This window comes from Chiroxiphia lanceolata, chromosome 12 (genome assembly GCF_009829145.1).
Source record: "Chiroxiphia lanceolata isolate bChiLan1 chromosome 12, bChiLan1.pri, whole genome shotgun sequence".
In the NCBI taxonomy this organism is placed as follows: Eukaryota; Metazoa; Chordata; class Aves; order Passeriformes; family Pipridae; genus Chiroxiphia; species Chiroxiphia lanceolata.
The window spans coordinates 12,187,018-12,214,520 of record NC_045648.1 but is presented as its reverse complement, the minus strand read 5'-3'; the positions used below and the strand labels follow the sequence as shown (position 1 = coordinate 12,214,520).

The 27,503-nt window shown below is 38.2% G+C and overlaps 2 protein-coding genes across 4 annotated transcripts in view; one reads left to right on the top strand and one right to left on the bottom strand.

Moving 5' to 3' along the window:
• AP4E1 (adaptor related protein complex 4 subunit epsilon 1) lies at positions 1 to 26,809 on the top strand. 3 transcript variants are annotated; one of them, XR_004359260.1, is made up of 23 exons: positions 16 to 179; positions 490 to 561; positions 1,418 to 1,541; positions 3,662 to 3,735; positions 5,842 to 5,963; positions 6,787 to 6,946; positions 7,439 to 7,605; positions 8,287 to 8,360; positions 9,338 to 9,460; positions 9,546 to 9,655; positions 9,939 to 10,078; positions 11,173 to 11,285; positions 11,425 to 11,543; positions 12,230 to 12,532; positions 13,300 to 13,414; positions 13,782 to 13,917; positions 14,797 to 15,049; positions 15,764 to 16,339; positions 17,693 to 17,877; positions 18,574 to 18,731; positions 19,194 to 19,336; positions 21,482 to 22,346; positions 26,289 to 26,809. XR_004359260.1 is itself a non-coding variant. In XM_032700073.1 (22 exons), exons 1-22 carry the CDS (start codon positions 18 to 20, stop codon positions 20,331 to 20,333), a joined length of 3,456 nt encoding a protein of 1,151 aa, XP_032555964.1. In that variant the 5' UTR covers positions 16 to 17; the 3' UTR covers positions 20,334 to 21,386. The 3 variants fall into 3 exon arrangements, 2 of the variants coding, with proteins under 2 accessions (XP_032555965.1, XP_032555964.1); XM_032700073.1 differs by lacking the exons at positions 21,482 to 22,346; positions 26,289 to 26,809 and adding an exon at positions 20,307 to 21,386; XM_032700074.1 differs by lacking the exons at positions 21,482 to 22,346; positions 26,289 to 26,809 and having other exon boundaries at positions 1 to 179; positions 19,194 to 21,386.
• The window catches only part of TNFAIP8L3 (TNF alpha induced protein 8 like 3), a 46,382-nt gene continuing 42,703 nt past the window's right edge, over positions 23,825 to 27,503 (bottom strand). Inside the window, exon 2 of the mRNA XM_032700075.1 lies at positions 23,825 to 26,808. Coding sequence (XP_032555966.1) covers positions 26,246 to 26,808 — 563 coding nt within the window. The 3' untranslated portion in view covers positions 23,825 to 26,245. The remainder of the gene's footprint in view (positions 26,809 to 27,503) is intronic.

Genomic DNA, 27,503 nt, shown 5'->3' with positions numbered 1-27,503 from the left:
GGGGCGGTGGGTCCGGCATGAGCGACGTGGTGGAGCGGACTCTGAGCGCCCTGCCCGGGCTGCTGGGGCAGCACGACCCCGGCACCGGCCCGGGCGGCGCCGGCGGCCCCGCCAGGGTGTCGGCCACCTCCCGGCTCGGCAGCCTCATCCGGAGCATCACGGCGCTCACCTCCAAGCACGTACGGGCTGCGGGGGCCGGGCTGAGCTCCCTGCCCGGGGAGCCGGCGCGGGGCTGGGCTGGGCTGGGGCCCCGGGCACGGTGTCTCCCCTCGACCTGCGTCTGACTGAGCTCGGGACCCCGCGATAAGTCTTTGCCGCGTTGTGCTTGCTCTGGGGGCATGGAGTGGGCAGGCACGGCCACACTGCTGTGCTTGAGCAGCCCCTGAGCGAGGCACCCGCTGCTTTGGGAAGAGTGTGGGACACTTAACACATCTTCTGTGGTTCTTGTTACCTACGAAATCTATGCGAGATTTGATCTCTCTCTTCTAGGAAGAAGAAAAATTGATCCAGCAGGAACTAACCAGTTTGAAAGCAACAGTTTCAGCCCCCACCACAACACTTGTAAGTTCTGTTAGTGGTTATTACAGACTGTGGGAACAACACACCAAAGATGAAGTACAACAGTGTTCTCACTCTTTTTTTCTAGCTGGATGTACAGGTTATCTGCATTATAGATCTTTAATCATCAGCATTAAAAGATACTGATATGTGTGGGTTTGCAGCACATTTAAAATAGTGATAACACTGTGATTCTTTTTGATGTGAATAAACTGTAACAGTATGGCACCGAGGATCTGTCATTCTGTAGTTTCTGAAACAAAGCAGATGAACTGCTTCCATCAAATCATGTTCTTTGTAGGCTTACATTGTTCTTATAATTAGTTTGTGCTCTGTAACAAGCTGTGCTTTGTTGTATGCACTGTTATCGTGTCTGAGTTGCAGGAGATGATATATTCTGATTTGAGTTAGTTAATGCTTGTCTCAGTCCCATACAGGAGGCTTTTTTTAGGGGAAAAAAGTCAGGTTTTATCTATGCACAGTGAGAAACCATCCTAGGTCAGGGTAGCAATTGGTGAAAAATAATTTGTGTTAACAGTGTAATCATCTGAACGGTTCTGGTTATTCATATTCTTTATGTTGGTCATAGTTAATGTACTGTTGATCACATGTATGCTAATCAAAATAAGAATTTTTTAAGGGTCATATATGGGAAGTTCTGCCTTTATAGCAGAAATTAATATTGATTTTTCAGAAGAGATTCATAGCAAGAAAAATCACGAATACCCTGATTTTAGAAAACATATGTGAATGGAGGTATGTTTCTGTCACATACAGTTCTCTGTTCATTAGAGCAGTGAAGAAGAGTATAAAACATGACTGACTTAAAATTCTCAATAATTTATATTTGCTATTTCAGAAACTGATGAAAGAATGTATGGTGAGACTCATCTACTGTGAAATGCTGGGGTACGAGTCTTCCTTTGGATATATCCATGCAATCAAGCTTGCCCAGCAAGGAAATCTTTTGGAGAAGAGAGTTGGTATGTGCATGGAGCTGTAGCCTTAATAATGTTCTCAAATTCTGTTTTTGAGGTTTCTCAGGATTTATAATCCATCTAAAAATACAGCTTACTTAAAATGTTCCTCTACTTTCTTGATCTTATTTCATGGTCTCTTAATCTTTGAAATTAGCTAAATCCTTAGTTTGCGTGATGCTTTGTATGTGCTTGAAGCACAGAAGGCAGGGGAAATGAATTTTGTTTTAAATCATCACAATTTCATTGTGTTGAATTGCAGCACCAGTAAACAAATAATTTAAGTGAATGTTTGTTAAACACATCAAGCAGAGAATTAATTTCTCTCAAGCTCTGGGGTTTTTTTCGAGTACTATGGTACAAGATTAGATAAAGATGGTGATGTCGGACATCTGTCAGACACATTTTCTGTTTTGGTGCTTGTAGGATTATTTTTTTATTATTATTTTTTTTACTTTGAAAACAGTTGTAGGGAATGAAGCAAATAGGGAGATCCTTATAGCATAGGGGCAGAAGTTCCTGAGGAAATCTGAAAGTTTAGTTCAGGTTTCTTTGAAATTCCATGCCATTGGGATTTCCTTGCCTGCCAGTTTGGCTATTAACTTGTTTCCAATAGATTTAGTTTGAGGGATCTTTCAGCCTGTCTCATTGGAGAATTTCCTTGCAGTTGCTGATTCAGCTGCCTAGTGAAGACATTTCTTCTTGTTTGCAGAGAAAATGGTTTAACTCCAAGCAATACCCTGTTTGCATGCACAGAAGGAAGGCAATGTCTTGCGGGATATGCTTGTTTGATATCCTTTGTTTGAATTTCATCTGGATCATCTACCCAAGTATTGGAGTTTCTGAGAGAATACAAGTGATGAATTAAAGCTTTCCCCTGAATAGTGAAAGCCAGTGTACAGATGCCCTGGTAGGGATTGAGAAATTTTGTCTTCACCAAACTTGAGAGGGCAGGTTGTCAGCTGTTTGGAAGAAAGCTTCTCTAAGTGTCAAGAGGCAATATGTCTTGTTATTAATAGGTTTGAGACCTTTCCATACTAGGGCTCTTCTGGAGAAGGCTTTGGTGAAGCAGCATTTTTTTTTTTTTTTGTGTAGGTGGCTTTAGAATTCTCCAGACAAAAAATGCCCTTCAGCTTTAATCTGGTAAAAGGATGTTATCGAGAGTGTGTAGGGGGGGTTTGGTTTCTTTTTTGTTGTTATTCTGCATTTATATGTGATATAGAGGATGATCTTGTCAGTTCTTGCTGCAATATACCGAAGTTTGTATTGAGGAATTGTTGTCAGTTGAATTGCTCAAGGGATTATTTGTTTACCCAACGTGAGCCTCCATTCACGAGAGTGAGCTCTGTTTTTGTGTGTGTGCTGAGCTGATCACAGCCCTGGGTTCTTAAGCAGGTAGGTCAGTTTGATAGCCCAGACAATACAGTGATTTATATCAAAGTTGTTAATTTTGATCCCTAAACCCTGAATGAACCAAGAATTCCATAAGATCTGTCTTTGTAGTACAGCTGTTACTGTGAGTTATGGCACACTCTCCCTACCCCTCACTTAAGTCCCTTAGTTTAAAAGGAAAAGGGGTCTTGAAGAAAAAGCTTTCTAACAAGTTTCTCTTCTGGGGTTATAGAATGATTTCTTCCTTGTTAAGAAATAACAAGGGAGTTTTTGGCATAGGGTGGTGGATTTACTCTTCTGTATTCCAATTTGAAAATTTATTTGAAAAGAAATTTTATTATTTGAAAAAAAAAGAGAAACATATGGCAGTGCACTTTTTGTGTAGTCTAAAAGTAATACACTTTGCTCTGTTCAGAGAAGATACTGGTTTTCCAGGAAGTGATTTCTCATGGTGATCTTGACTGCTCTTTAGCTATAACACTATCGTTATGTCTCTTCACAACTTAGGAATTCTTAGCTGTTGGTTGTTGAGCTTTACTGCAGCTTGAATATAACTCGTTTGCCTGGAAATAAAAGAAAGTCTTGGTACTTAAAAAATGAGCAACTGTCATCCAACTGGGGGTTTTTTTGTTGGGTTTTCATAGTTGTTTAACTCTTGTATTACAATCTTAAGTTTTCTATCTTCAATTTGCTTATTGCTTGAAAATAGTAATGGGGGCTGCTTTCTTTTATAGGCTACTTGGCAGTTTCTCTATTTCTACATGAAAATCATGAACTGCTGCTTCTGCTTGTGAACACAGTTGTGAAGGTACAGTGGTTTTGGAGGTAAAAAAAGAAGGAAAATCTTAAAGGCACAGGGCAGGCTGGTCCCATGTGCCAAGAGATGAGCTGGTAGGGAAGAATATCTGGTTGAACAAAGGACCTTATCTGGAACTGAGGGGAAAAAAAGGAGAGTTCACAACCTTTGGAAGAAAGGGAGGACTACATAGTGAGAGAGGATGAGGAAAAGGCTGAGGTACTTAAAGCCTTGTTTACCTCAGTCTCTGTTAGTAAGACCAGTTCTCTGGGTACTCAGTCCCTGAGCTGGAGGACAGGAGCAGAATGAATCCAAGGGGAAATGGTCAGCAAGCTGCTACACCCCTGAGACACACACACGTCTGTGGGACTGGGTGGGATCCACCCAGGGGACTGGAGGAGCTGGTGCAAGTACTCTAGAGCACAACTGTGATGAGAAGCAGCTCAGGGGGCTCAGCCTGGAGAAAAGGAGGCTCAGAGTGGTTGGTCTCTTCTCCCAGGTAATAAACAACAGGGTGAGGAAATGATGGCAAGTTGCACCGGGAAGGTTTAGATTGGATGTTAGGAAAAACTTCTTGGCTGAAAGGGTTGTCAAACACGGGAACAGGCTGCTCAGGGCAGTGGTGGAGTGACCATCCCTGAAGGGATTTAAAAGACATGTAGATGTGGCCTTAAGGACATGATGGACTTGGCAGTGCAGAGTTGAAGGTTGGACTTGATGATCTTAAAGGTCTTTTCCAACCTAAACAATTCTGTGGTTCTGTAAATTAAGCTTGGACCAATTCTTTCTGTTTTGTTGTACAATATCTAAATTATGTACTAATTAGTTATATCTTCCTCTCTTAAATTGCTGTTTCTTTGGTTAGCAATGAAAACTTGAAATGGCTTTTCCTGTCTTTTTAATTTAATCTTGGCATTCCTGCTGTCGAAGCCATGTTTTACATTTTTTTCAAAAGAGATATGCTATAAACTTACCTTTATAAAACGTACCAACTATGTACCTCAGCTCCAGGAGGAGCCATGCATGCATACTGCAATGTCAGCTTTTGCTTTTAGGTGATGGCAAGTACCTCTTGCCTTCTTTGAGTTCTTACGATAACTGACAGAAAATGGAAATATGGTTTGGAGTTTGACACTGACAATCTATTACCTAATAATATTTCATAGGTGTTGTCTTCTGTATTACTTTCTCTTACATGGAGCAGTTAAGACTTATACTACAACTCTTCTGTGTAATGATTACTTTTATATTGCAGTAGGCCAAAGTCAGATAAATTATAGGTTGAAAGTGATGCTCATTTTGTTGCTGTGATTGAAAACTGTTTTATAATATTTAAAAATATGACTTGAAACTCCTAAGTGTGTAGAAAAAGGTAAAAAATGAGAGTCCACAAAGAATTAAACCAAAATGAGGACTGTAACCTATCTGGAGCAAATTGACAGAGCAAGTTATATCAACTGGAAATCTTACACATTTAATTTGTTTTGAAAAATAATTGTAGTCTTGCATTTCCTTAATTCATCCATCCTTTTTTGGTTTAAGGTTACAGTGAGCTATATCTACTAGTTTTAATTGTATTTGGAACAGATTGAGTTTTTATTCTTTCATTAGTAGAATGCTACATGTAATTTGCATTTGCTTCTTAGGGAGTAGGTAGTATTGTAGTGTACAAATACATAATTGGCAGTATTATTGAGCTTGCTTGTTTCTTTTTTTAATTCTTTTGGCTCAATCAAAGGCACTAGAGAGAATACTGTTGAATTCTGTGAGAGTGACTCATCCCCCTGATCCAGCTGGGGGCTCAATATATTTTTGCAATCATCCAACTAACTGAGTAAACAAAAATTGATTGTAGCTCCATGTGTTAATGCTATGTTCATATTTTAAATGTACACATCTCTATAACACCAGTGTGAGGAGATGCCTGTTCTTGTATAAGAGAAGGAGAGAACCTGATGAGCTCAGTGGGAGCTGACACGTCTCAAACATGAGCAGACAGCAGGATGCTGGCAGGGCTGGGCTGTGTAGGTGGGCCAGATCCAGCCTGCTTGGGAAAGATTTGGGGTATGTCTGTGTGGAATTTAAAAGTCTGAGTAAAAAATTACTGTCTTATTTCAGGACTTACAGAGCACTAATCTAGTAGAGGTCTGCATGGCATTAACCGTTGTCAGCCAGATCTTTCCACGGGAAATGATTCCAGCTGTTCTTCCTCTAATAGAAGACAAGCTCCAGCACTCCAAGTATGTATTCATTTACAGAATTTTAAATGGCCTTGTGTGGTTGAATAACTTAATTTTGTAGGTAGTTTTAGTAAACTGGTGTTTCTTTTCTAATTTGGTCTTTCTAATCATTACCTTTGGAAATTGTTCCTTCTAGTTTTTTCTCTTGGATTATAATCTCGTTTATTTGCAGCCTTGACTGAGTACTGGATGAGTATTAATTTTTTTTGTAACCAGTCTTCATAGGTAAATGTAATTGAATTTATTTCCTGGAGTCCTTTTATTGAACAGGGATGGAGAAGTGTTTGTAGAGTAGGTGGAGAAACAGATTAGGATCCTTGAACTTTACTGATACTTTTTCTTAATAAAGCTTTTTATAGAAACTTTGATAAAAGTATATCTACAGATACGAATATTGTTTGAATCTTAGTTTACAGTATCCCATACACAGAGGGTAATACTGTAATTGTTTTATGGATTAGAAAGACAACTGTAGAATGAACTCAGTAACTTCTAGACATGTATTTTTTGGATCTGCACATACCACCACAAAAGATTAGTCATGGCCTATTTTATTGTTTATTTGCTGGCCATTCTTTTGAATAATCAATCTGACATCAAGCCCTACTAGACTTTAAAGTTTGCTTTGTCACTTCCTCACTTAGGTAGTATTTGCAAAGTCATTTGTTACCAAGTATGTGAAACACAGGTTTTCATCTCTCTGCAAATCATGGCTGGCCATTTGATTTTTACAGTGCTCTAGAAATAAAAAGTGCAAGTTGTTTTGTGAAGTGCTTAAAATACACGAGCAGCTTCATTTTGCTGAGTGTAAATCTCATTTCAGGGAAATCATCCGAAGAAAAGCTGTTCAGGCTTTATACAAATTCTATCTCATCGCTCCTAACCAAGTTCAGCACATCCATGATAAGTTCCGGAAAGCCTTATGTGACAGGGATGCTGGAGTCATGGCTGCTTCTCTGCATATTTATCTTCAGATGATTAAGGTAGGCAAAGATTTGGAAGCACAACTGAACTTGGGAGCTCTTTTTATGTGTTTTCATTTTAAATCCACAGTGTGCCGTACGGAAGTTTGGCTGAAAAAACTTACTTGTAATCATTAGGAAAGGTAATTTGTGTGATCATGGGCGTCTGTGTTATGTTTGTTTATGCCAGCTCTCCATTTAGATCCACTTCTTGCATGATCTGAATGCTCAGCATCGTTGGATCCTTGCCTGGAGGATCTCAGTTCTACAGTGTGTTTAAGGGTTTGATGGAATTTGCTTGTGAATATGTTACATCTGCTCCCTTTCCAAATGTGTGAGAAAAGAGCATAGGTTTAAAGTGAAGAGCTTATGGGTGTTGGGGAATGAGAGTAGAAGTTTAAAGTAATGGAATCATCAGCACAGATATTTTGATCCTATACAAGTTTTGGACTGTTTTTACTTTTGAGTTGCTGTATCAAACTGTTTGAATTGTGTTTGTTCTTCATTATGTAGGAAAACTCATCTGGATACAAGGACTTGACTGGGAGTTTTGTAACCATCCTAAAGCAGGTAGTGGGAGGAAAGCTCTCTTCTGACTTCAACTATCACAGTGTGCCAGCACCATGGTTACAAATTCAGCTTTTAAGAATATTGGGGCTGTTAGGAAAAGATGATCCAAGGTAACCAAATCTTTCTCTGTAATTAATAATTTGAAGGTACAAAGAGTACAGTCACAGCCTGAACCTCACAGACAGCTTGGATTTGCTTGGTTGGTAATTTTTAGGAGGATTTCAGTGTCGAAGTTCTTATACATTTGTTATTAATCAAGACAGTGAGCAGACTAGTTCTGCAAAATTTGTTTCTTAGCTTCTGGATTGGCTAAACAATTGTGGAATATACTTAAAATATATATTTTGCTGGGATTTCTATTACAAGGTTACCAAATAACTGTATGAAAATCCATAGTAAAGCTATTTTAAAAGTGCTGCCATTTTGTGAGGACCTAGTTGTCTGTGATCCTTTTCCTATTGATCTTTTCTTTTTATTTATACCAACAGTAAGAGAAGTGTTGTCATTCTTGTGATATGGTAGAGGTTTCTTTTGAAAGCTGCAAATATCTTGTTAAATGCCTTTTAGGCTCATGTTATAGAGCTCCTCTGTGTTAAAGTGAACTTGTGGATGTGAATAATGTTCCAATTTCTATACTAGTCTTTGAGTGGCAAAATGTCAGTGGGTCAGTGGGTACTCTGTCAATGGGGGTGGGACAGCACTGCAGTTCCTTGAGACAGTCACTGAGCTTGTTTGTTAAAAAAAGACCACATTAGTGCTGCAACTAATGTTAAATATTTTTTCTTAAACAGGACAAGTGAATTGATGTATGACGTTCTAGATGAATCTTTAAGAAGAGCAGAGATAAATCATAATATTACATATGGTGGGTGAGGTTATTTTGTGTAACTGTCAGTCTTTGAAAAGATTGAAAATTGTGAGTAGTTGATTGTGCCAAAATACTTACTTAGTGCTTTAGAAATATCTAACTATTTTCTTAAAAATATTCTTGAATGTCCAACTAGTAAATAGTAGAACAAGTGATTAAATGTTCTTTAAAACCATTTGATCCAGACAAAAGAAAAATGTAGTTATGAGTGATTACTCTTTCTTATATGAAGTAATTGATTATTGCATGTTCGTCTTTCTGTTGAGTTATTCATATGCTACTCTTCCACAGATTTAGTTTTGTAACACTTTAAAAGTAGGGAATTGTCTACTGGACAGTTCAGTTACTGAACTACTTTACTGAATTACAAGGAATACTGAAAATTACATCATGATTTTAAGCCCTAATTAACTTGGGAGACTAACTTGGTCTGAATCTTTGCCCAGATTGTTACCACAAAGGATTAATTACTTTTTGTGTGTTGTTCAGTTTGCTTCTAGATTTTTCTAAAACAACTCTACAAAGTCTTTTTTGGTTCGTGTTTTGATTTTGGGGTGGGTTTTTTTTTTTAACAAGGCTGTTCTTGGGATGATTTTGGCTGTTATTAGAAGCTAAAACATCATATGAATTACCAGAAAATATTTCATCTCAAATCCTTAAGAGTTGCCCATTGGCTTTCTGAAGACTGTTCCAGTCCAGTGCTTTGAGCAACTATAGGAGACTTCAAGGTTGGAAGAACTTTAAGGACAGAAAGTTGTATGGAGAGTGGCAAGGGCTAATAAAATATGTATATAGTAAAAGGGATAGGCTTTCATCCTGTTTTCCTTATGTCAGTGGGCACTCTGTGATTCAATTCAGTGGGGGTGGGACAGCACTGCAGTTCCCTGAGACAGTTACTGAGCTTGTTTGTTAAAAAAATTTTGAATTATAGAAGTATTTAATACGCACTAATAATGTTTCTTCCCCCCTTGCAGCCATCTTATTTGAATGTGTCCAAACAATTTATACAATTTATCCCAAATCTGAACTACTTGAAAAAGCTGCCAAGTGCATTGGAAAATTTGTTTTGTCACCCAAAATTAATTTGAAGTACTTAGGTAAGGCTGCCTGATTTCATTATGCTGTTCTGAATGTGGCCATAGTAGTATGCAGTGTCTTATATCACTTGCAATCACATTCTAGGTTTAAAGGCTCTGACCTACGTTATCCAGCAGGATCCTAATCTGGCCCTTCAGCACCAGATGACAATAATTGAATGTCTGGACCATCCAGATCCCATTATTAAAAGGGAGGTGAGTGAATTTCCAAATGTCAAAAATTAAGTTAATTTTTAAGATGGGTGATAGTTTTTCTGAAATTAGTGGTGTAAAAGGGATATTATTTTTCAGTTATTGTGAGAGAGTAGTTAAGACAAAATTAATATGACAAGCTGTGTAGGTAATCAGTGTATTTCATTTAAAAGTTGCTAAATAAAGATAGTTACTCAATTTGGCATCATACCAATTTTACTGTTTGCCTGCTTCCTTTTTTGTGTCATCAGAACCAATTGATATTTTTTTTTGCTTTCTCTTGCAGACTTTAGAGCTTCTCTATAGGATTACAAATGGACAGAATGTCATTGTCATAGTTCAAAAGATGCTTGACTACTTAAAAGAAAGTAAAGAAGAATATGCTATCATCAACCTAGTTGCCAAAGTAGCAGAACTAGCTGAGAAATATCCTTTTATTTTTCTGAACTAGCTGAGAAATATCCTTTTATTTTTCTGAAACTTTGAAGTCAGAGCTCAGGCATATGTAACATTTATACCTTTCAAAGCATCTTTTATGATCTTTTGAAACAGGAAGTGTTACAGCTGTGCTTTCCACTCTTTCAAAACAAAAGTATGCAAAAGAGAAACATATACAAACATGACTGCTGTGTTTCTTGTATTTCACTGAGAGAAAGTAATGGCACTCAAAATATTTTATTTTGGCTTTGGAGTTTAGCATTAAAACCTTGTGTTCTTAAATTCAGACTATGAAGTCTTACACTATTGCAGGAGAGAGTGCTATTCTGTAATTGCGGAAATGATCTTCTATCAGAGAACTAACTCTTCATTGGTGTATGGATTTGAAGAATAACACATTTTGATAGAAATAAAGACAAGATTCTTTAACAATGCCAAAAAGATGGAAGTGCTGCTTAGGGATTTGGCATGTTAGACCTGCCATTGCATGATTTTCTGTATGCATTTCTGTCCGACAATTTGAGTTGTAGGTGCTTTTTAACAGAAAGCTGCCTTACCATCCTGTTTGTACACTGCTTGGAACAGAGGAGTGTACAAAAAAAAAAGCTGTGTTATCCTGCTGTATGCAAAAATAAGGCAGTATTATGTTTCTATACTGTCGAAAATGTCTATTCAGTAACTGCATTTTCAGGACTTGATTGAGGGAAGGCAGAAGCTAACTTTCAAAGTTAGCAAAGGCTGATCAAATTTTAAGTATATTAAAAAACTTCTAAATGCATTTAAAAAGCCAGTAATGCTTTCTGTGGAGTGCTTCACAGAAGCACTGTGTGAGGTCTCCTTGACAACTTTTTCAACAGGACAGTAACTTAACACTTCTCTGCCTGACTACCAGTTTCCATGAAATTCGGAGGAAATGCTTTCTGAAAGATGCAGGAATATTTTCTCTTCAGTTAGATTGAGCTGGTATTTGACCATCAGATCCTCAGCTTACTGGGGAGATTAAAATGGGTGTTCCCTAGGAAACACACAAGTAAGAAACCTAAAGTTGTGCCTTAGCACTTCATTCCTTAACATCTGGACACGTATGCTCCTAACAACGAGTGGTTCATCCAGACAATGAATGCTGTGTTTTCAGTCGGAGGGGATGTTGTGCATCCCGATATCCCAAACAACTTTCTGAGGCTGTTGGCTGAAGGTGAGCAACTCCCTGTATGCTCTGAAGAATCAGACATGTTCCTTGATAATCTGGTTTTTTTTCTTAAGATGTACTTCAAAACATTTGGTAGGATGTGTTACTTGTGTTTCACAGAAATCTTATATTGTTTTCTATCTAGGATTTGATGATGGAAAGGAGGATCATCAGCTACGGGTGTATGCAGTGCAGTCTTATTTATCATTACTTGGAGAGGAAGATGCATTGTATCCACAGAAATTCCTTCAAGTTATGAGTTGGGTAAGGTAGACACATGGTCAAAATCCATGTATGAGGAAACTGTCTGAGGTGGTGATGTTTTTAATAAATATTTATTAGACTCTTGTATTTTTAGTCATGAGTATTTTTTTTTTTTACTTGAAATCAAGCTAATATGCTGCAGTCCTATTTTAGTGACCTCTTTGGTGACCAAGGACTGCTTGTAGTTTGTAGAAAAGCTCTCTTTAAGGCAAGTGACTGATGGAATGGCTTAGCAGCCACCTGAACCTGGCTGCATGTTGAGAACCTTTGTCTTCATCAGAACTAGGCTAGATGTGGTTGTGAAATGCATTTTTAGCCTGACCAGGTGCTGTGCTGATAATATCTGGTACCTGGGTAAGCTTCAGCTTCTACCCAAGGGAGAGGCTGCAGTGTGAGCAAATTGTGTTTTCTCAGGGCCTAGTTATGTTTAGCTTTCTTCTCAAGGCAGCTGTTGAATTTTTAAGAAGCTAAAAGTTGGAGTCTACTGAGGTATATACAGATGACTTCAAGCCTTTGACATTTAAACCACAAAATGGTAAAGAAATCATTTAGAAGATGTTTAAAATAATAGTTTCTGGAACATGAGATGGATTTTATTGTGTTATTTAGTACTATATTCTAATTTCAAAACTGAAAGCACTGCTCTGTGTGACTAAATGCATATTTTGTCTGTTCTTTGTGTATAGGTGTTGGGAGAATATTTCAGTCTTGTTGCAGATGTTGATCCTGAAATTATTTTGACAAAACTACACAGCCTGCTGAAGAAGACCTATGTTACTTCTGAAACTAAAGCGTGGATAATGGCTGCAGTCACCAAGATAGCATCACATACCTCCTGTTCAGAAACAGTTGACAAACTAATCCAAGAATTTAGCAGCTCTCTGGATACCTGCATAAGACAGTATGCCTTTGAATTGAAACATCTCTGTGAAGACAAAGCACTGATGAAAAATTTGCTTCCATTTGATGCTAGTTGCAATGATATGGTGGTAAGACAGCTGCACTGTTTGTTTTTCATGAACCTCTTTATAGTTCAGGGGGTTGAATATTTTGGTAAAAATGTGTTTTCAAAATGAATGGTATTTGCAGTTCTGACTGGTGTTAAGGCTGCTTAAAGTGAGTTTTCAGAAACACTTTTTCAGGCATATGTGGTGAATCATAATGTTCTATACTGAAAGATAAAGAACCACAGTGTTAAGTAAGCTGGAGTTGCTTTTAACAAAATTATCGTTTCATGTAGTGATTTATTTGTAGTTGTCTTTTGAGTATTTTTAAAGACATGGTAGGCCTGCCTGCTTTAGTGATATGGTACTGCTTTTTAATCCCTAGGGTTCTCTCCTACTTAGAAACTACTAAACTTGATCATGAAATTTCCATAGTAAATAATGGAAAAGAGGATTGATATTGCTGAGGTTTTTGAGAGGGTTTGTTTGAATTCAGTATTGTCATATAATGGTAGTATCAACCATTTTTGGAAGATTCAACTCTGCTTTTTTTCTTTTTTTTTTTTTTTCCTTATTTTATTAATATAGAAGTCAAATAGTGGAGGAGTTAAGTTACAAATCTCTAGCTCAAAGTCTGCTTCAACATACTTGCTGAACCACTGCTGTTAATACAGCAGCTCTACTGGTAGATATGGGAGATGAGAGAGTGAAGATCCTGATCTGATGATAAGACACAATATTCTACTGGTAACACCAGGCTCAGATATAGCAAATATTTTCATTGCCTTTTCACTCCTTTTAATTCTGTGTAGGTAGATGCATCCTTATCTTTTCTGGATGGGTTTGTGGCCGAAGGACTTGGTCGTGGGGCAGCACCCTATAAACCTCATCACCAGAGGCAAGAGGAGAAACTTTCTCAGGAAAAAGGTGAAAGTTTGCAGCATTTATTTAATAGCTGGTAAATTACCTGATAAGTATTAACAATTTAAGTGTACAGTTAATACATTTTCTTAAAGTAATAGTATCTTAATACATCTCTTGTCTGTAGACAAGAGCTAAGTTCAATTTAGATTTTAGTTTCACATCAGTCTAGCTGATGGATATGGGTTGTTATTCTTCATGGGAGAAAGTTTTATTATAATCTCTGCTGGTCTGTAGGATTTGAAATTTATGGGGATTATTAAAGTGAAAGCCTGAGAAGTCCAGCAGTACAGGGATATCTGTTTTCAGAAAACAGATTTCTTTTTTTTTTTTTTAATGCCTCATTGTAATTTTAAGATTGTGGGTCTTGCAGCTCTGAATTTTGAACCGTATGGATTGTCCTTTGCTTCAAGTGTGTCCTCATCTGGTGTCACCGGCAGACAGTCCCCCACTGGTTTATCCTTTGGTTCTGATACCTCTGGTAACAGTGCTGAGACAGGGCACAAAGAGTGAGTTAATCTGTGTTTGAAATCAAGCACATTTAAGCTTCTGTTTGTTGTCAGTATCATGTCTTTGCTGCTTCATTGCAGGGAACTAGAAAGAAGGCAGTTGAACTTGGAAACATCTGTCATGTAAAAAGAAATTCAGATTATGTAAAGACATCTTTATAATTACTAGAAAAACCAAGGTGGTTAGGCTCTTTTTCCACTTTCTTCACAGACTACAAATTAGGTGGTAGTAGATGCAGTAAAATGGAGACAAGATTACCTGATAATTAATTCATTGTATTCCCATTAAAAACAAGTGTAACCTGTAAGAAAAAGATGACAGAGAAAAAATACTTAGTAATGTGCCTTTTAAGGAAACTTTTTTTAGATAAAAGTGAGGCTAAGATTTGCAGTGTAAGTTTTAGAACACTACAAACTATTCCAGGTCCATAACCTCATACAAATTAAAAAATTAATTCATAGTCCTGTAAATTGGTGTGCAGGAAACCTTTTCAGAATCCTTCTGGGAAATGTCTTCCCAGAACCTCTCTCCTGGGGAGAAAGATAGATACCATGTTCCTTATATTTATTTTTTAAAAAATTACTCAAATATATTATAAATGTAGTCTGAAACTCTGGGTGGAGGTGGCAAACACGGTGTACTACTGGTTGCAGGTGTTTAATGCTGCTTAATATAGGTCTGTACTTAAGTACTGTATAGCCTAGTCCAGGTTTATATTTGTGGGATTCATTCATGCAGATGCAAGTGTTCACTTATATTTCGCTGCTCACTGTGTCTATCAAAGTACCAGAGTTGTGAATGGTGTTTGAGTACTGGTGTGTTTTTAATAACATGATGTTCATATGGCTGATCCTGCTTTGTTTTGTTTGCTTTTTTAGGACAAATACTCTGAAACTCGAGGGAGTACGTAAGCTGTGGGGAAAAGAAGGTTATCTTCCAAAGAAAGAAAAAGTAGGGAAAGAAAATGAGCCACAAGCAGTTACCTGTGGCAGCTTATTAGCAGGACAGGCAGGTGACCCTCCTGTGTTGAGGTCTGATCAAGGTGCCAACCTCACTGAGGAAGACAAAGAGAAGCAGCAGTTAGCATCAACTTTGTTTGTTGGGCTGGGATCAAGTGCTGGTGTCAGTCTGGTAAGTGGCTCTCTTGATACTTAACAGTTTAAAGTTTACATATAGCCTTAGCTAAAATTATAGATATCTGTATGCAAATGAAGATCAAATTAGTGATAAGACAAATTTCCCCTAAGTAACTGAAAAGCTACTGAAAATTACTTTTGCAATCTGGTAATTTGTTAAGAACATGAAACACCTTGGAAATTACTTGATGAAGCAACATCTGGAGCAGATCTGATTTGGTAACTAGAGCTTCCCTCTGTTTATATGTTGTGCTTCAAGTTTAAGTCACAGTTTTCCTGAACAATTGTTCCTTGACCCAGCTTTGCAGAGCTGTTACCATTCATCTGGCAGTAAGGCTAGAGCTTGACACCCTGTGTCAAGACCATTTTTAATATGTCTGTGGTAGTATCTGGAACATAAGAATTCACCATTAGGTAATCTTTTTAAGACTGGCATCTTATTAGCCAGCTCACATCTTGGCATTTATCACTGGTTAACCAGAAACTGTTTAACTGTGCTTAGTTTTTAATAAGAGCTTTTAGTTTGTTAAGAGAACCTGGAGTCATATTTGCATTATAAGCTAATTCAGTGCCCTATAAGAAATACAGCAAAAGCTGGAATCCATTAAAATGTCTGGAATCTGTTTGTATTTGTCATCTGTATTGATTCCTTGTCCTTGCTCACTGTTTCATTGTGTTAATAGTAACAGAACCATTTTTTTCTTTTCAGATGGGGAAAGCAGACACAGCTACCCAGAAGTTCAAAAGGAAATCAAAGATAAACGAAACTCAACATAGTGAGGAGGCATCAGACTTCAAAAGTAGTGCTGCTTCAGATTTTGGTCCCTTACTTGATACAGTACCTATTAACACAGAAGACTCTGAGGAAAGTTCACACACAAGGTTAAGGAAAGCCTCCCTGTGCTCTTCAGATATTGTAGAAGATAATTTAGCATTTGAAACACCTCAGTCCCTTAAAAAATCTGTGCTGGATGACAGACTTTCAGATAATAGGGTGTCACAGTCATCTTTGTTTGCTGATAGTAATATTGAAATTTTTCAGCCTTCTCCAAGTGCTCAGTGTGAAAGTGCCAGTGAAACACCATTGGTTCCTTCCTTACCAGAAGAACTTGAAGAGCTTCCTCACTCTGAGGTACTGGAACTTCATCAGAGTGATGCCTTAGCTCTGTCTTTATGTAAGGCATGGACAGATGACTCTCTGTTGCTCACTGTCTTAGTTTCCAATAAAACCACTTCTGCACTTAATGCTGTGAACTTAGTGTTTGAAGAAACAGAACACTTTCAGGTAAGGAACTGTGTTTCCACTGTATTTGAAATGCACGTGGAACTTCTCGCTTTTCTCTTGCATTTCACTGTGCAATGCTTGCTTTAATGTAATAGTCATGCCTTTTTCCAAAGTATTTCCTTAAAACTTGTGGTTACTGCTGTTACACACATTCTGAAGGGCAGTGAGAGAAATCTCAATATGAACTTAGTGTTATTTGGTTTAAAAGTTAGCATCTTACTTTTTTAATTCACCTTGACTTTGTTTCCTAGTGCTTGCCTCCATATAACAAATCCGTGTGATTTCTCACTGCAAGCCTAAACAGTTTTACTCAGAGTGGGATGACTTGAGTTGCTAAAGAAATCACTGTGTAACTTTTTTTTGTCTGGGTATGACTATGGGGCTTGTGCTTTCACTTGTATAATATTTCACCTGATAATACAGATAATGCAGTTGCTTCCCTGACATAAAATTTGTGTAGGCCTGCTTTGATTTCCTCCCTCCTCCTTTCCCCCAAAGCTGCCAGTCACATTTCATTCTTGTGCACTCAGCTGATGGTGCAGAAGAGTTGGTCAGTTTATTTTTTCGCATTGGCTTTTGCATTGGCTACATCTGGGATTTAACTAGGGTTGGTAAAAGCATGTTAGAGTCTTGATTGAAACTTCATTTAAATATTTGGAAAGATGGCTAGGAATTGCCAGTCAGCATGACTATCCACAGATTTTGCTGGAAGAAACACAGAATTATTAAACACTCAGCAAATGATAATTGGATAAAGAGAATTAAGCAGGAAAGGAACTGCTAATTGGTTATGGAGTCTCCTTCCTTTCCTTTTCTAACTTGAATCAAACCTGTCCTTGCTAGAAAGTGGGCATTTCATGTCTTGTTTTTTCTTGTAATTCACTTAAGTTTCCACACAAACCACTACCATGGATAGAATCTATGTTACTGGTTTGTTTGTAGAGGCTGGGGACTGCTGAGTAATCTTGAAATCATCCTTTTTATTAGGGAGGATTTCTCAACTTCTTACTTTTAGCATATAGCTTGAGGTATGTTGCAAATGCTGCTTGCTTATATTTTGAGACTGAACTACAGAATTCAGGTTCTTGGTGTGGTTATTCAGAGGTGGGGGAAGCCGATTGCCAGAGATGAGTTTCACCACTGTTTTACTTCTCACAGAACGCTTGTAGATGTTAATTATTGATTTATCCTTCATGAGGGCTGAGAAATAGTAGTTCTGTTCACTTGTGAAATAGTCCAAGAAAAATCAATGGAAATAAAAGGCACTTATACAATTTTCTAGCTGTATCTTTATCACTTGCGAAACTTGACAGCAAGACTTACTTTCTATATTCCTTTTAAAACATCACATAGATTTTGGAGAGTCCCACCCACCAGTTTCCTGTAATTGAAGCTCAAAGTTTGGAACATTGCCAGAAATGTGTGAGGATGAACAAAATCTGTACCCAGGGAATTCTTTCTGGCTCTGTTAGTTACCAGTCAGAGATGGAAACTCGCCTTGAATTTTCAGTAACTTTATCACTGATGGACTTCATCAGGTAAATAAAAAAAGCTGCATTTTTTTAAAAACACCTGTACTCAACTCAGTATTAGACAAGGGCAGGATGATTTGGGTATTGACTTTGAAAATATAGGACTCCTTCTTGAGCAGCTAGTTTTAATCTGAGATTACTGTTAAAGATAACAAAGGGTTATTTTACACTTCCAAAAAAGGGGAAAAGTTCCAGGAAGAAGTCCAAATCCAGTGAGAATATTGACAGTAGCTGCAGGTTAGAAGAGCCTTGAATTACAGAATGTGTTTTTGAGGAGGCTGAAAACTGAGTGAACAGAAGGGCATGCTGTTTTAAAATATGGCATAATGTAAACATGTCAAACTGAAAGAAGTGATTTGAGTGCAGGGACCAGAACGTTATATGAAAAGGCTGACAACTTTTGCAGGGGAAAAAGAAAGCTCATTCTTCTAACTTCTGAACACTGCATTTATTTTAGGAGTAGAAAGAGCAAGTGTCCTTTTTTCCAGCAGACTTTTCTTTTGAAGTGAAATCCATATATTTATTCCTTTAAAATTTAGAAACCTAAAGCAAGGAATAGAAACTTTTATGTTAAGAGGAGTTTGTTTAAACTAATATGAGTTTGCTTATTGCCTGTTCTATTGTCCAGGTGCTTCCAAATATGATTTTTTTTGTGACTTACATATCTCATTTTGCTAAAATATGTGGTGATCTTCTTTTTAGGCCAATGGAAATGACTACAGAAGACTTTGGAAAGCTGTGGTTGTCCCTTTCCAATGATGTGAAACAGAATATAAAAATGTCGTCTTCCCAAGATTCCTTTTCAGCAGCCTTGAACACACTGCAACAGAAGCTGAAACTCCATATAGTTGACATTATAGGTAAGTAAAAGTATATTATATATGGTGTACATATAATATATACAACTTTTCCCATGAAAATGGGTGCATGGAAGTGAGTATCTTAGAATTTGAGGCAGGGAATGTTTGGGAGGACAGTAAACTAGGGACTGTTTTCCTGTGGACTTTGTTTGCCTTACTTGGGGGTCTTTGTGAACGTGATGTAAAGGTACAAGTGTACAACAAACAGTAAATTTTACAAAGGAGGAAACTTGCATTACTAAGAGTATTGGACAGGACAAAAGGAAGGGAATGAAGCTATGGGACAAATATGAAGCTGGGATTTTAGCGTCATTTGTGGTGACTTGTTAGAGGAGTTAGAGGGAAGGGTAGAAGAGAACAGCACACATGGAGTTTGAAAGATACATTTATGAAGTATACTGTAGCAATTGTTACTTGTTACTTCTTTTTTTTTTTTTTCCTGTGGTCTTTTTTTGTTTTAAGGTAATGAGGGAATACTGGCATGCCAGCTGCTTCCATCTGTGCCCTGCCTGCTGCACTGCCGTACGCACTCAGGGATGTTGGCTGTGTGGTTCAGATCACCTTGTGCTGCTCTTCCAGATGGTTTGCTCTATCAGTGTCAAAAGGTGATGGGGGAATCCTAATAACAATAGTGCCTGCCTTAATCTGTTTGGGGTGTGAAAAGATTTATACAGTTGCACAGATAATTACCAAAGCTACATTAAGATACTGCTTCTTGGAGTATTAGAAGTTTTCTTCCAGCTGGCATATGTCGTGTGGACTTGTGGGGAAAGAGCAATGACCTAAATTACGCCTGCAAAAACATGCTCAGGACTGTACAGTACATTAAAGTATTGTAAACTGTTTCAGTGAAATGTATATTTCTTAATTTTGTTGTAAATGACTGAAAGTATTTATTTTTATTATGCAGCTTTTATAGATGCCAATGATTACTTCTCATGGCAACTACTTAAATATGATTTTAAAGAAAAACATATTTCCATTATAGGGTCAGACTTGATCAGTTATCAGGATCATCTAATTTTATTTTGGTAATTTTTCTAAAGCTATTTTTAAGCACTGTTGGCAACAAGACCCACACTGGTGGTTGTATAAAGTAACTTATGTAGCAACAAATGCACAGTTTTAAAATAGTTAAAAGATTCTAGGGAACAAAACACTTCTCATGATCTTTGATATTTACCATGGAAGTGGTAACATCTAAACAGTTTTTGATAGGAGTCAGGCATGTGAGATCCCATGGAAGCACCTCCTGGGGGATGATCTAAGGCCCCTCAGGTTAGTCCCTGTCTGCAGTTCTTCCTGCCTCGTGTTTCAGTCTTGTTCCCTTTCCATGGGGTCTGTGACAGTCACTGAATATTTGTGCATCTCTAAAGCAAAGTTTGATGTGGATCAAGCCTGAGGTGACTGAGCTGGGGGTAGTTTGCTGTGGACATGTTGACCTTGGTTGTTGGGTAGTGAAACATGTTCATTGCTGTCCAGTCAGTCTTATAAACTTAATCTGGCCAATATCTCTGTCCATGAAAATTCACATGGGGAAAACTTTCATTTACTTTTTCTTCTAATTATTTATAGGCTCAGTATGACTCTTCAAACCTTTGACTTGCACAGATGTTGTGTGCACTGCTAGGAACTGCAACAAGGCATGAGAGATTAAATCAGAGCAGTATGCATGGAAACTGTGTCTGAGGAGGTTGTTTTCTCTTCCTGAAATAACCTCACAGTCTTGAAAATCCAGCAATCTTAATTTATTTAAATGCTAAATGAAAACTAGTACTGCTTAATATTATTTATAGCTGGTCATGTTTTCTATTTAAAAAGCATCAAAGGTTGTACACACGGTTCAGACATGGTATAAATGGATTCCACAGTGGAATTCTCTCCTTTGTGTGTTTAATAGTAACAAGGAAACTCTCTGTTATATTTCAGTATTACTGGTTCTCACCTGATAAGCACTGGTTGTAAAGAAAAAGTATTGTTACTTTGATGTTTTGGTAAACGTTGATGAAATTGTCGTAAGAATGTTAATGTGCTGATAGTTTGGGGTTTTTTTAAGTCATGCTACTTGTGTTATCACAAGTATAATCATACAAGCAAAGCTGTTTTTATTGCTGTTTCAGTACCCTCTTACTGAGGAATTTAAAGTGCACTGAACCTGTAAAAATATTTAATGTTCTGCATACTTTAATGTTTACTTGGCACTTCAAGACAGTTTATATAAATGAAAACTGATTTGTAGTGGAATAATTTCCAGCAAACTATTTCCCTGCTGGTAAATTGTGTTATGCAATTGGACTTCTGTAATCATACGAACTATTAATACAAGTATCTGTTTGTGGCCTATGCATTCAAACCAGTTCAGCAATGAGATGTTACTGTCTTAGTGTTTAAAAAGAACAGCAAAAGACAGCAATGCCTTCTGTTGTTCATGTAATGTTCTTTGTAACCTTTTTCACTGTATGAATAGTGTATGTCAAAGTGTCAATATTCTAATTGCTTTATGGTATTAACACCACTTCAAGGAGTTTGCAGGGAATTGTACCTGTGTTGGTCTTTATTTTTGGATTGCCCAGCAAATGTTGTTCTGAATCTATCACCGTCTTTGCATTTCTTGCAGTTTAATAAAATTCAGTTTTATTAAAAAAATCAGCTTAATCCTTGCTACATGTTCTTTGCCACCACATATAGCAATGTTTCTGCATATTAAGAACTAGTTTCTATTTTAATTGTTTCTCTTTGCATCTGGACAGTGATGAAGAATGTAACACCGCAGAAGTCTTGATTCCATTGGTGATTTAAATATCCTGTGTCTCACTTAGAGATACCAGAAGACTGCAACACTACACTTTAGATCTTTGGAACAGCATTCTGTGTGCCAGCTCACATTGTCCAGCCCTCTTTTTGGAATTCTGCCAGATTGTGTGTTTTGGTTTTAGGCATCACAGGAGACTTGAGTACCTCTTGTTATTCATATTTGACAGGAATAGCATTTTTTTAAGTTCAATGCTGACATAAGAAAGCATTGCTATAGAGTTGGGAGCTTGGGGAGTTGGACATAATGGCTGAACTGCAGGTGGCTGCAGCCCTGGTCTAAGTCAGGGGGATGGTTTGTGTAAAAAAGCTGCCAGTGTGTAACAGGAGTCCTGGCTGAGCTGGGGAGCTCAGCCCCTTGAGAACCTCAGCAATTAAGTGCTGGAAATCCCTCTGATCTTCTTCCATCATCCAGCTGTCTCTGAAATATGACTGCATAGATAATTATAAAAAGGAATGTTTTTCCATCTGGTTCCATATTGAAAATCCTTTTGTGACTATCTTCCTCCATGGTGTTCCCAGTTACTTTTCTGTGTGACTTGGTAGAACTTGAAGGCTTAGGCTGTTTTCCAGGAAAGGGAAGTAAGGTGTATAGAAACAGGCTAGAAGGAAGAGAGCACATAACCAGTTTGCATGAAGAAGTTTGCTTTCAAGAGGCAACCAGAGGCCAGTCAGTATAAACTGACCTTTCTGAACTGGCAGGTTACCAATGTTTGGACCAAACCCTGGGTACCAGGAGGCCTCACTGTTTTACTGCTGTGTGCCATGGGCAGCTTGGAGTTCTGAACATCTGGGAGTCAACAGGTTAGTGATTATATTGGATCCATGTTCCAACTGTTTTGTCAGCTTCTCCTTCCTTACCCCAAGTATTTTCAGATATTTTTAATGAAACAAATACTTTGGTAGGAAAATGGACAGAAGTGCAGCATGGCAGTATGATGTAGGGTATTTTCCTAAATATAGGTCAAATCTCTTGTGTTACATTACTTTCTGCTAGGTATTCCCAAATCCTCCTCATCCTTTAAGGACCTAGAAGAGTATATTTGTGTAATGGATGGCACTATCTTGAGGTTTTCCTGTACTTGTGAATAGCTCATAAATGACATTGTCTGATGGTTTCTAAATATTGGAAAGGTGTTTGTCTCCTATAGAATCCCACTAGTAGTTTTTCAGCCTAAAAAGCTGTATTATCTTTTTCTTTGTGGGTAAGACTGTGCATTGTCTCTTTCTGGCATTGATTTATGTAAAAACAGAAATAGATCCGCTTAAGTCATCCAGGTAAAAGTTGCTTTTGCATTTCAGTTGCTGTGGTAAGAGTTAATTGTGCTTTACCTCTTGGTTCTCTTCAGGGTCAGCTATTTATGTGCCCTTCTGTAAGAACATTTCTCTAGCACAAATCAGGTCACATGTTCAGTGTGAAGTGCTGCTCAGTGGTACAGGGACCATTTCATTAGAGTGCCAGAAGTGGTCACTCCCATGAGAGTTTCTTGAACATTAACATTTTTCTCTTTATTACATAAAGCTGGCAGTGATGAAGCAAAGAATATTGTGTCCTGCCATGATATGATTCATAAAATTAACTTGACAGCAATGCTTCATCAGCAGGGAGGTTCAAAGCACCACTTAGGAAGATTGCTTTAAACACAGATTTTAAGGTAGTTGTCAGTTTTCTCTTTGTGCCAGCCTTTAATTGATTTCAGTATAATTGCCGTGTGAGTTGTTTGCAAATCCTGAGCTCCTTCAGCCAAAGCAGTTTGCTTTTGCTGGGAATAAGGATGGGAGAATATGTGCCTGCTGTTGTTAAAACATTCTGGTAGGTTCTAGCACCTCCGTGTTTAGGGCACGGCTTTGAAATCTGCCAGGGATGTGTCTTCCATGTAGTTTAAATCACATGGAGCTAAACTGAGCTAAACCCATCATGGGAAAGTTTCAAGAAGGTGCTTGCAAGAAGGATAGTGAGACCTTGGCCTGCAACGTGCTCTGCCCCTGCCCCAGGCTGCTCGTGTCTGTTCCAGGCACTGGCTCAGGCTGAGCCCAGGGAGAAGTGGTACCTGAAGGCAAGAAGTCTGTGCCATTTCCTCCCCGTGGCTCATGAGGGAATTTCTGAGCTTGGTGATGGGGCTGCTCCACTAAACACACTGAGCCAGCATCGTTTGGTAGCTCAAGTGCTGGAGAACGTTGTGGAAAAACAGAAATTCCGTTTGCTGCTGACACATGTTGGTGTTGGGTGTGTGTGATGCAACAGGGATGGTAGAATAAATGAATCAAAAGGAAACAAAAAAGGCAGTAATCACACATTTTTAATCCACAAATGTGATAATACATAATATACTTAAGGTGACCTGAACATTGCTCATATTTTAGCAATGTTATTACATACCAAGCTACAAAAGTAAACAATGAATATACAGGATATGCAAGTATGAGAAATACTTGAAAACACCTCTTCTTTTAAGGCTACTCAGATTATTTATAAATAAAACAACAGATGTTCAGCTGGTGTGTCTAAAATACCAGAATCTGAATATTGATACTTGCAACACACAAAAAGTCACAGATACAGGATATATCTTTCCTTTGGACATCTTGAATGTTGAATAATCTCTTTTTCTGGCTTTCAAAAAAAGAACTTAAATTCGTTTGCCACAAATGAAAGACGCAAAATCTGACGTGTGTGCACTGGGACAGGAGCATTGGATACGATAAATACTGTTCAAAAGCATCAATTGACAAGTACGTGCTTGGAAGAAATGCAGGTAATGTGCATGTAAATATGGCTCTGCAAATGGCTGAACTTGCAACCCCAACTGTTTCACTACTGTTTTGCAAAGGAGTTGTCCACCTTCACTGCTACTAAATACACCTTTTATGCTTACAGGAAATAGGTGGGGAAAATTTACATTGTTACAAACTGCTCTGCTACTGTCTTTCATTTTTACAGTGGTTCAGATGAGTTCTGGGAACAGATACAAATCCATCTAGCACAACCCAAGTGAATATGTGACCCAGGTATGTGTGTTCTCAACTGAATAAAGGTGTGATAGTAAAAATTGTTGTTGCAAGAGATAAAATGTCTGGGGTGAGGAAAGACAGAAGAATAACAAAGTTTTTGAGCAGTTTTCTCTACCACCATAGTGTTCAAGAGTTTAAATGAAATATTTTTTTTCTTATCCTAAAGTAGTGAGTGATCAACCCTGTAAGCTTCCCTAAAAGAGAAATGGCTTTCAAATATATTTTCTTGTCTTTGTCAAATTTCGAGTACATGCATCTCTGTATTGTATATACATGAAAGGGAAGGTGTTACCTCTAGATAATGGCATTTTCTGCTCTCTGTGCCAGATGAAAGGAAAGGGTACCTGATACTGCAGTGTCAGGAGCTAGAGCAGGAGATTAAGATGTAGAAGGCAAGGAGAGGAGAGATTTCTGAACATGCTTCCTTTACTCTGGGTCAGTCAGCACCTACCCAGATTCTACAAGTGGCAAAGCTGGTGTATCTGCTCTGCTCCCATCCTCCCTTCATCCTAAAGGGACTGTACAAACCCCACTCTTTCTTGGCAAAATGTTTTCAGCTTGAAAACATAAAAAAAGAAAAAAAAGCCACTGAAAACATTCAGAACAAAACTCACTCCAGAAGCTCACCAGAGTCACTAAGGCTGCTCTTGTTTAGCTACTGTGGATATGCTACACTCAGAGGCACTGCAAGAAGAGTGGATGGGCATCCTGTTGTATCCCACCTCTGATTACTGTAGGCACAAATGTCATGGGCACATTAAACCACGAGTGCTATTGAGGCTGAATACATGGAGGACAGGGGATGGAAATGGTGTCCGTTGTGCTTCTCACAAGGGAATGTCAAAATCTTCACAAAGAGTATTTTATTCTGTCAGGCAGAACAGTAAGAGCACAAAGAGCAGCACAACCTTCAGCCTAAACGTGCCTGATGGTACCCAATACACAAACCCTGAGCGTGGGGGAACTGCTGGACTGCTTTAGTTTTCTGGTTACCTTTGAGCTTCAACCACTGAGCTCATTTTCAAAATTAAAATGAAACCTTCTATTAGCAGGTATAAAACAAAACTCTGATGAAAATATTGCTTCCTAGAGCAGTTCTTTAAATTGTCTCCCACTTCTACTCAGTTTGTATGATTTGTTATTCCCCTATTAGATTTACATACCATTTAAATTAAGAGAGGTCTTCTCATATTAATTCCTGATCCCTTTGAAAGGAGTGAACTCAATCCACTACAGCCTTACTTTCTGTCAAAGCTTTTTCAGGTAGCGTGGAAATAATAAAAATATACGCACCAAAGGCCTGGGAGTAAATTCCATGCGTTTCTCTTGCCTTCACCTGTCTATTTTTACATAGCCATGCATGTGAGTTTCCTGTCTTTTCTTGTGTTCAACCTTGAACACAAAGCTAGCAAGATCCTGGGGTATAGCAATCTCTTTCTGAACAACACATGTCAGCAGCCTTGTTCACTCTGCTCCTTGAGAAAGACTAAATTATCTGAACAGAACATTAAAATTGATAGCTTTCTGATTTAAGTTTTCCACTTCATCATGAGCCTGGTGAGCACTTGCTGGACCCTGTGGGGCTGTAGTAAGACTGATGGGAAGGAAGCTCACTTGCCTACCACGGCTCATGAAGGGTGGCCAGTCCGAGAGAGAAGTTTTTGTTTGGTTTCTTGCTTCTGAGCGTAGTTTCAAAGAACCTTCTCATCAAGTAGTTTGTTGATGCCATTGCAGATCTTTTTGAGGTATGGCCGACAATCCCCATCCAGGCTGTACAGGGCAGTTAGAAATTCCACATCCGCAAAGTGGTTGAAGACGTGGTTGATGCGCCCGTGGGACCGCGGGGTCAGGTGTCGACCTACGAGTTCATGCACAAGATCTTTACACTCATTGAGAAGTTCTGCAAGCACATTCCTGTCAAAAGTGTACTCTACCTCGTAGAAGCTGACGATTGTCATGGCAGTTTGGTTCAGCTTCTTCCTGAACTTGTCTACGATCTCCAGCTCTTCTTGGTTGAACTGATTGTTTCGATAGAGGATCCCGATTTTTATTGCCACTTTAATCAGGTCTTTCATAATTTTATGGGCTTCCTTTTTGTTTCTTGTGTGTTCCTTCGTTACTTTGTACAGCTCATCGAAGATTTCACTGCTTGTGTCATCGATCAGCATGTTAGCCATGGTTTTGGTTGCCATTTTACTCAGGATCTTTTTCTGGGCTTGCAATGCAAGATTCTTGGAACTGAAATAATCGGGACCTGGTTTGGGATAGAAAAAAAGAGAAAATGTTTATTTTATTTGTTGAATTATTTTTGCAATCAGTTAAGAAAAGTAGTACCCACATGCTTAACTGAGACATTGATTAACTGGCATATAGTCATGACTGCAGTAATAGGAACACTTCCAACACATTATTTTCAGGTATCCTCGGGGTTTTAGATAGCCTTGTTTCAGGTCTTGCTGTCACTTTATTTGCTTGCACATAAAGAACAGAATATTCTGGCAGGGGATATCTGTGCTGCTACTTTGATAGTCTTTTAATTTTGAAGTTCAATATTAAAGCTTTCTTAGCAGAGAGATCTGCTGAGATGTTGTGGTCAAAATAATGCATAAAATATCAAAGACAAGCAAAATGAGATACTGACAAGCGATATATGAACCTGAGAGAGTTACACTTTGGTCACTGGGAGGCACTGTTGTGCCACAGTTATGCTAAGCAGCATCTCACATAAGGGCTAATAAAGCAGATCCATAAGCAAGGATTTATTCTGCCTTGATCTCTAGTAATAATAATTCCTTCCCCTTTTGTTACCAATTTGCGAAATTACAGAATGTGATTTTTGTAAAACATTGGTGCTTCTGTGCATGTGATTACTGCCAGACAAAAATACCTGAGCTATTTGCTCTACATTTATCAAATAATTACCTTGGATTTTTTATCTTTTACCCATCT

Excerpts from the sequence above, each read along its gene's own strand:
- AP4E1 (XM_032700073.1), top strand. The coding sequence starts at position 18 with ATGAGCGACGTGGTGGAGCGGACTCTGAGCGCCCTGCCCGGGCTGCTG. Across the intron at positions 180-489 it reads CGGCGCTCACCTCCAAGCAC|GAAGAAGAAAAATTGATCCA; the intron begins GTACGGGCTGCG and ends TCTCTCTTCTAG. Across the intron at positions 562-1,417 it reads CAGCCCCCACCACAACACTT|AAACTGATGAAAGAATGTAT; the intron begins GTAAGTTCTGTT and ends TTGCTATTTCAG.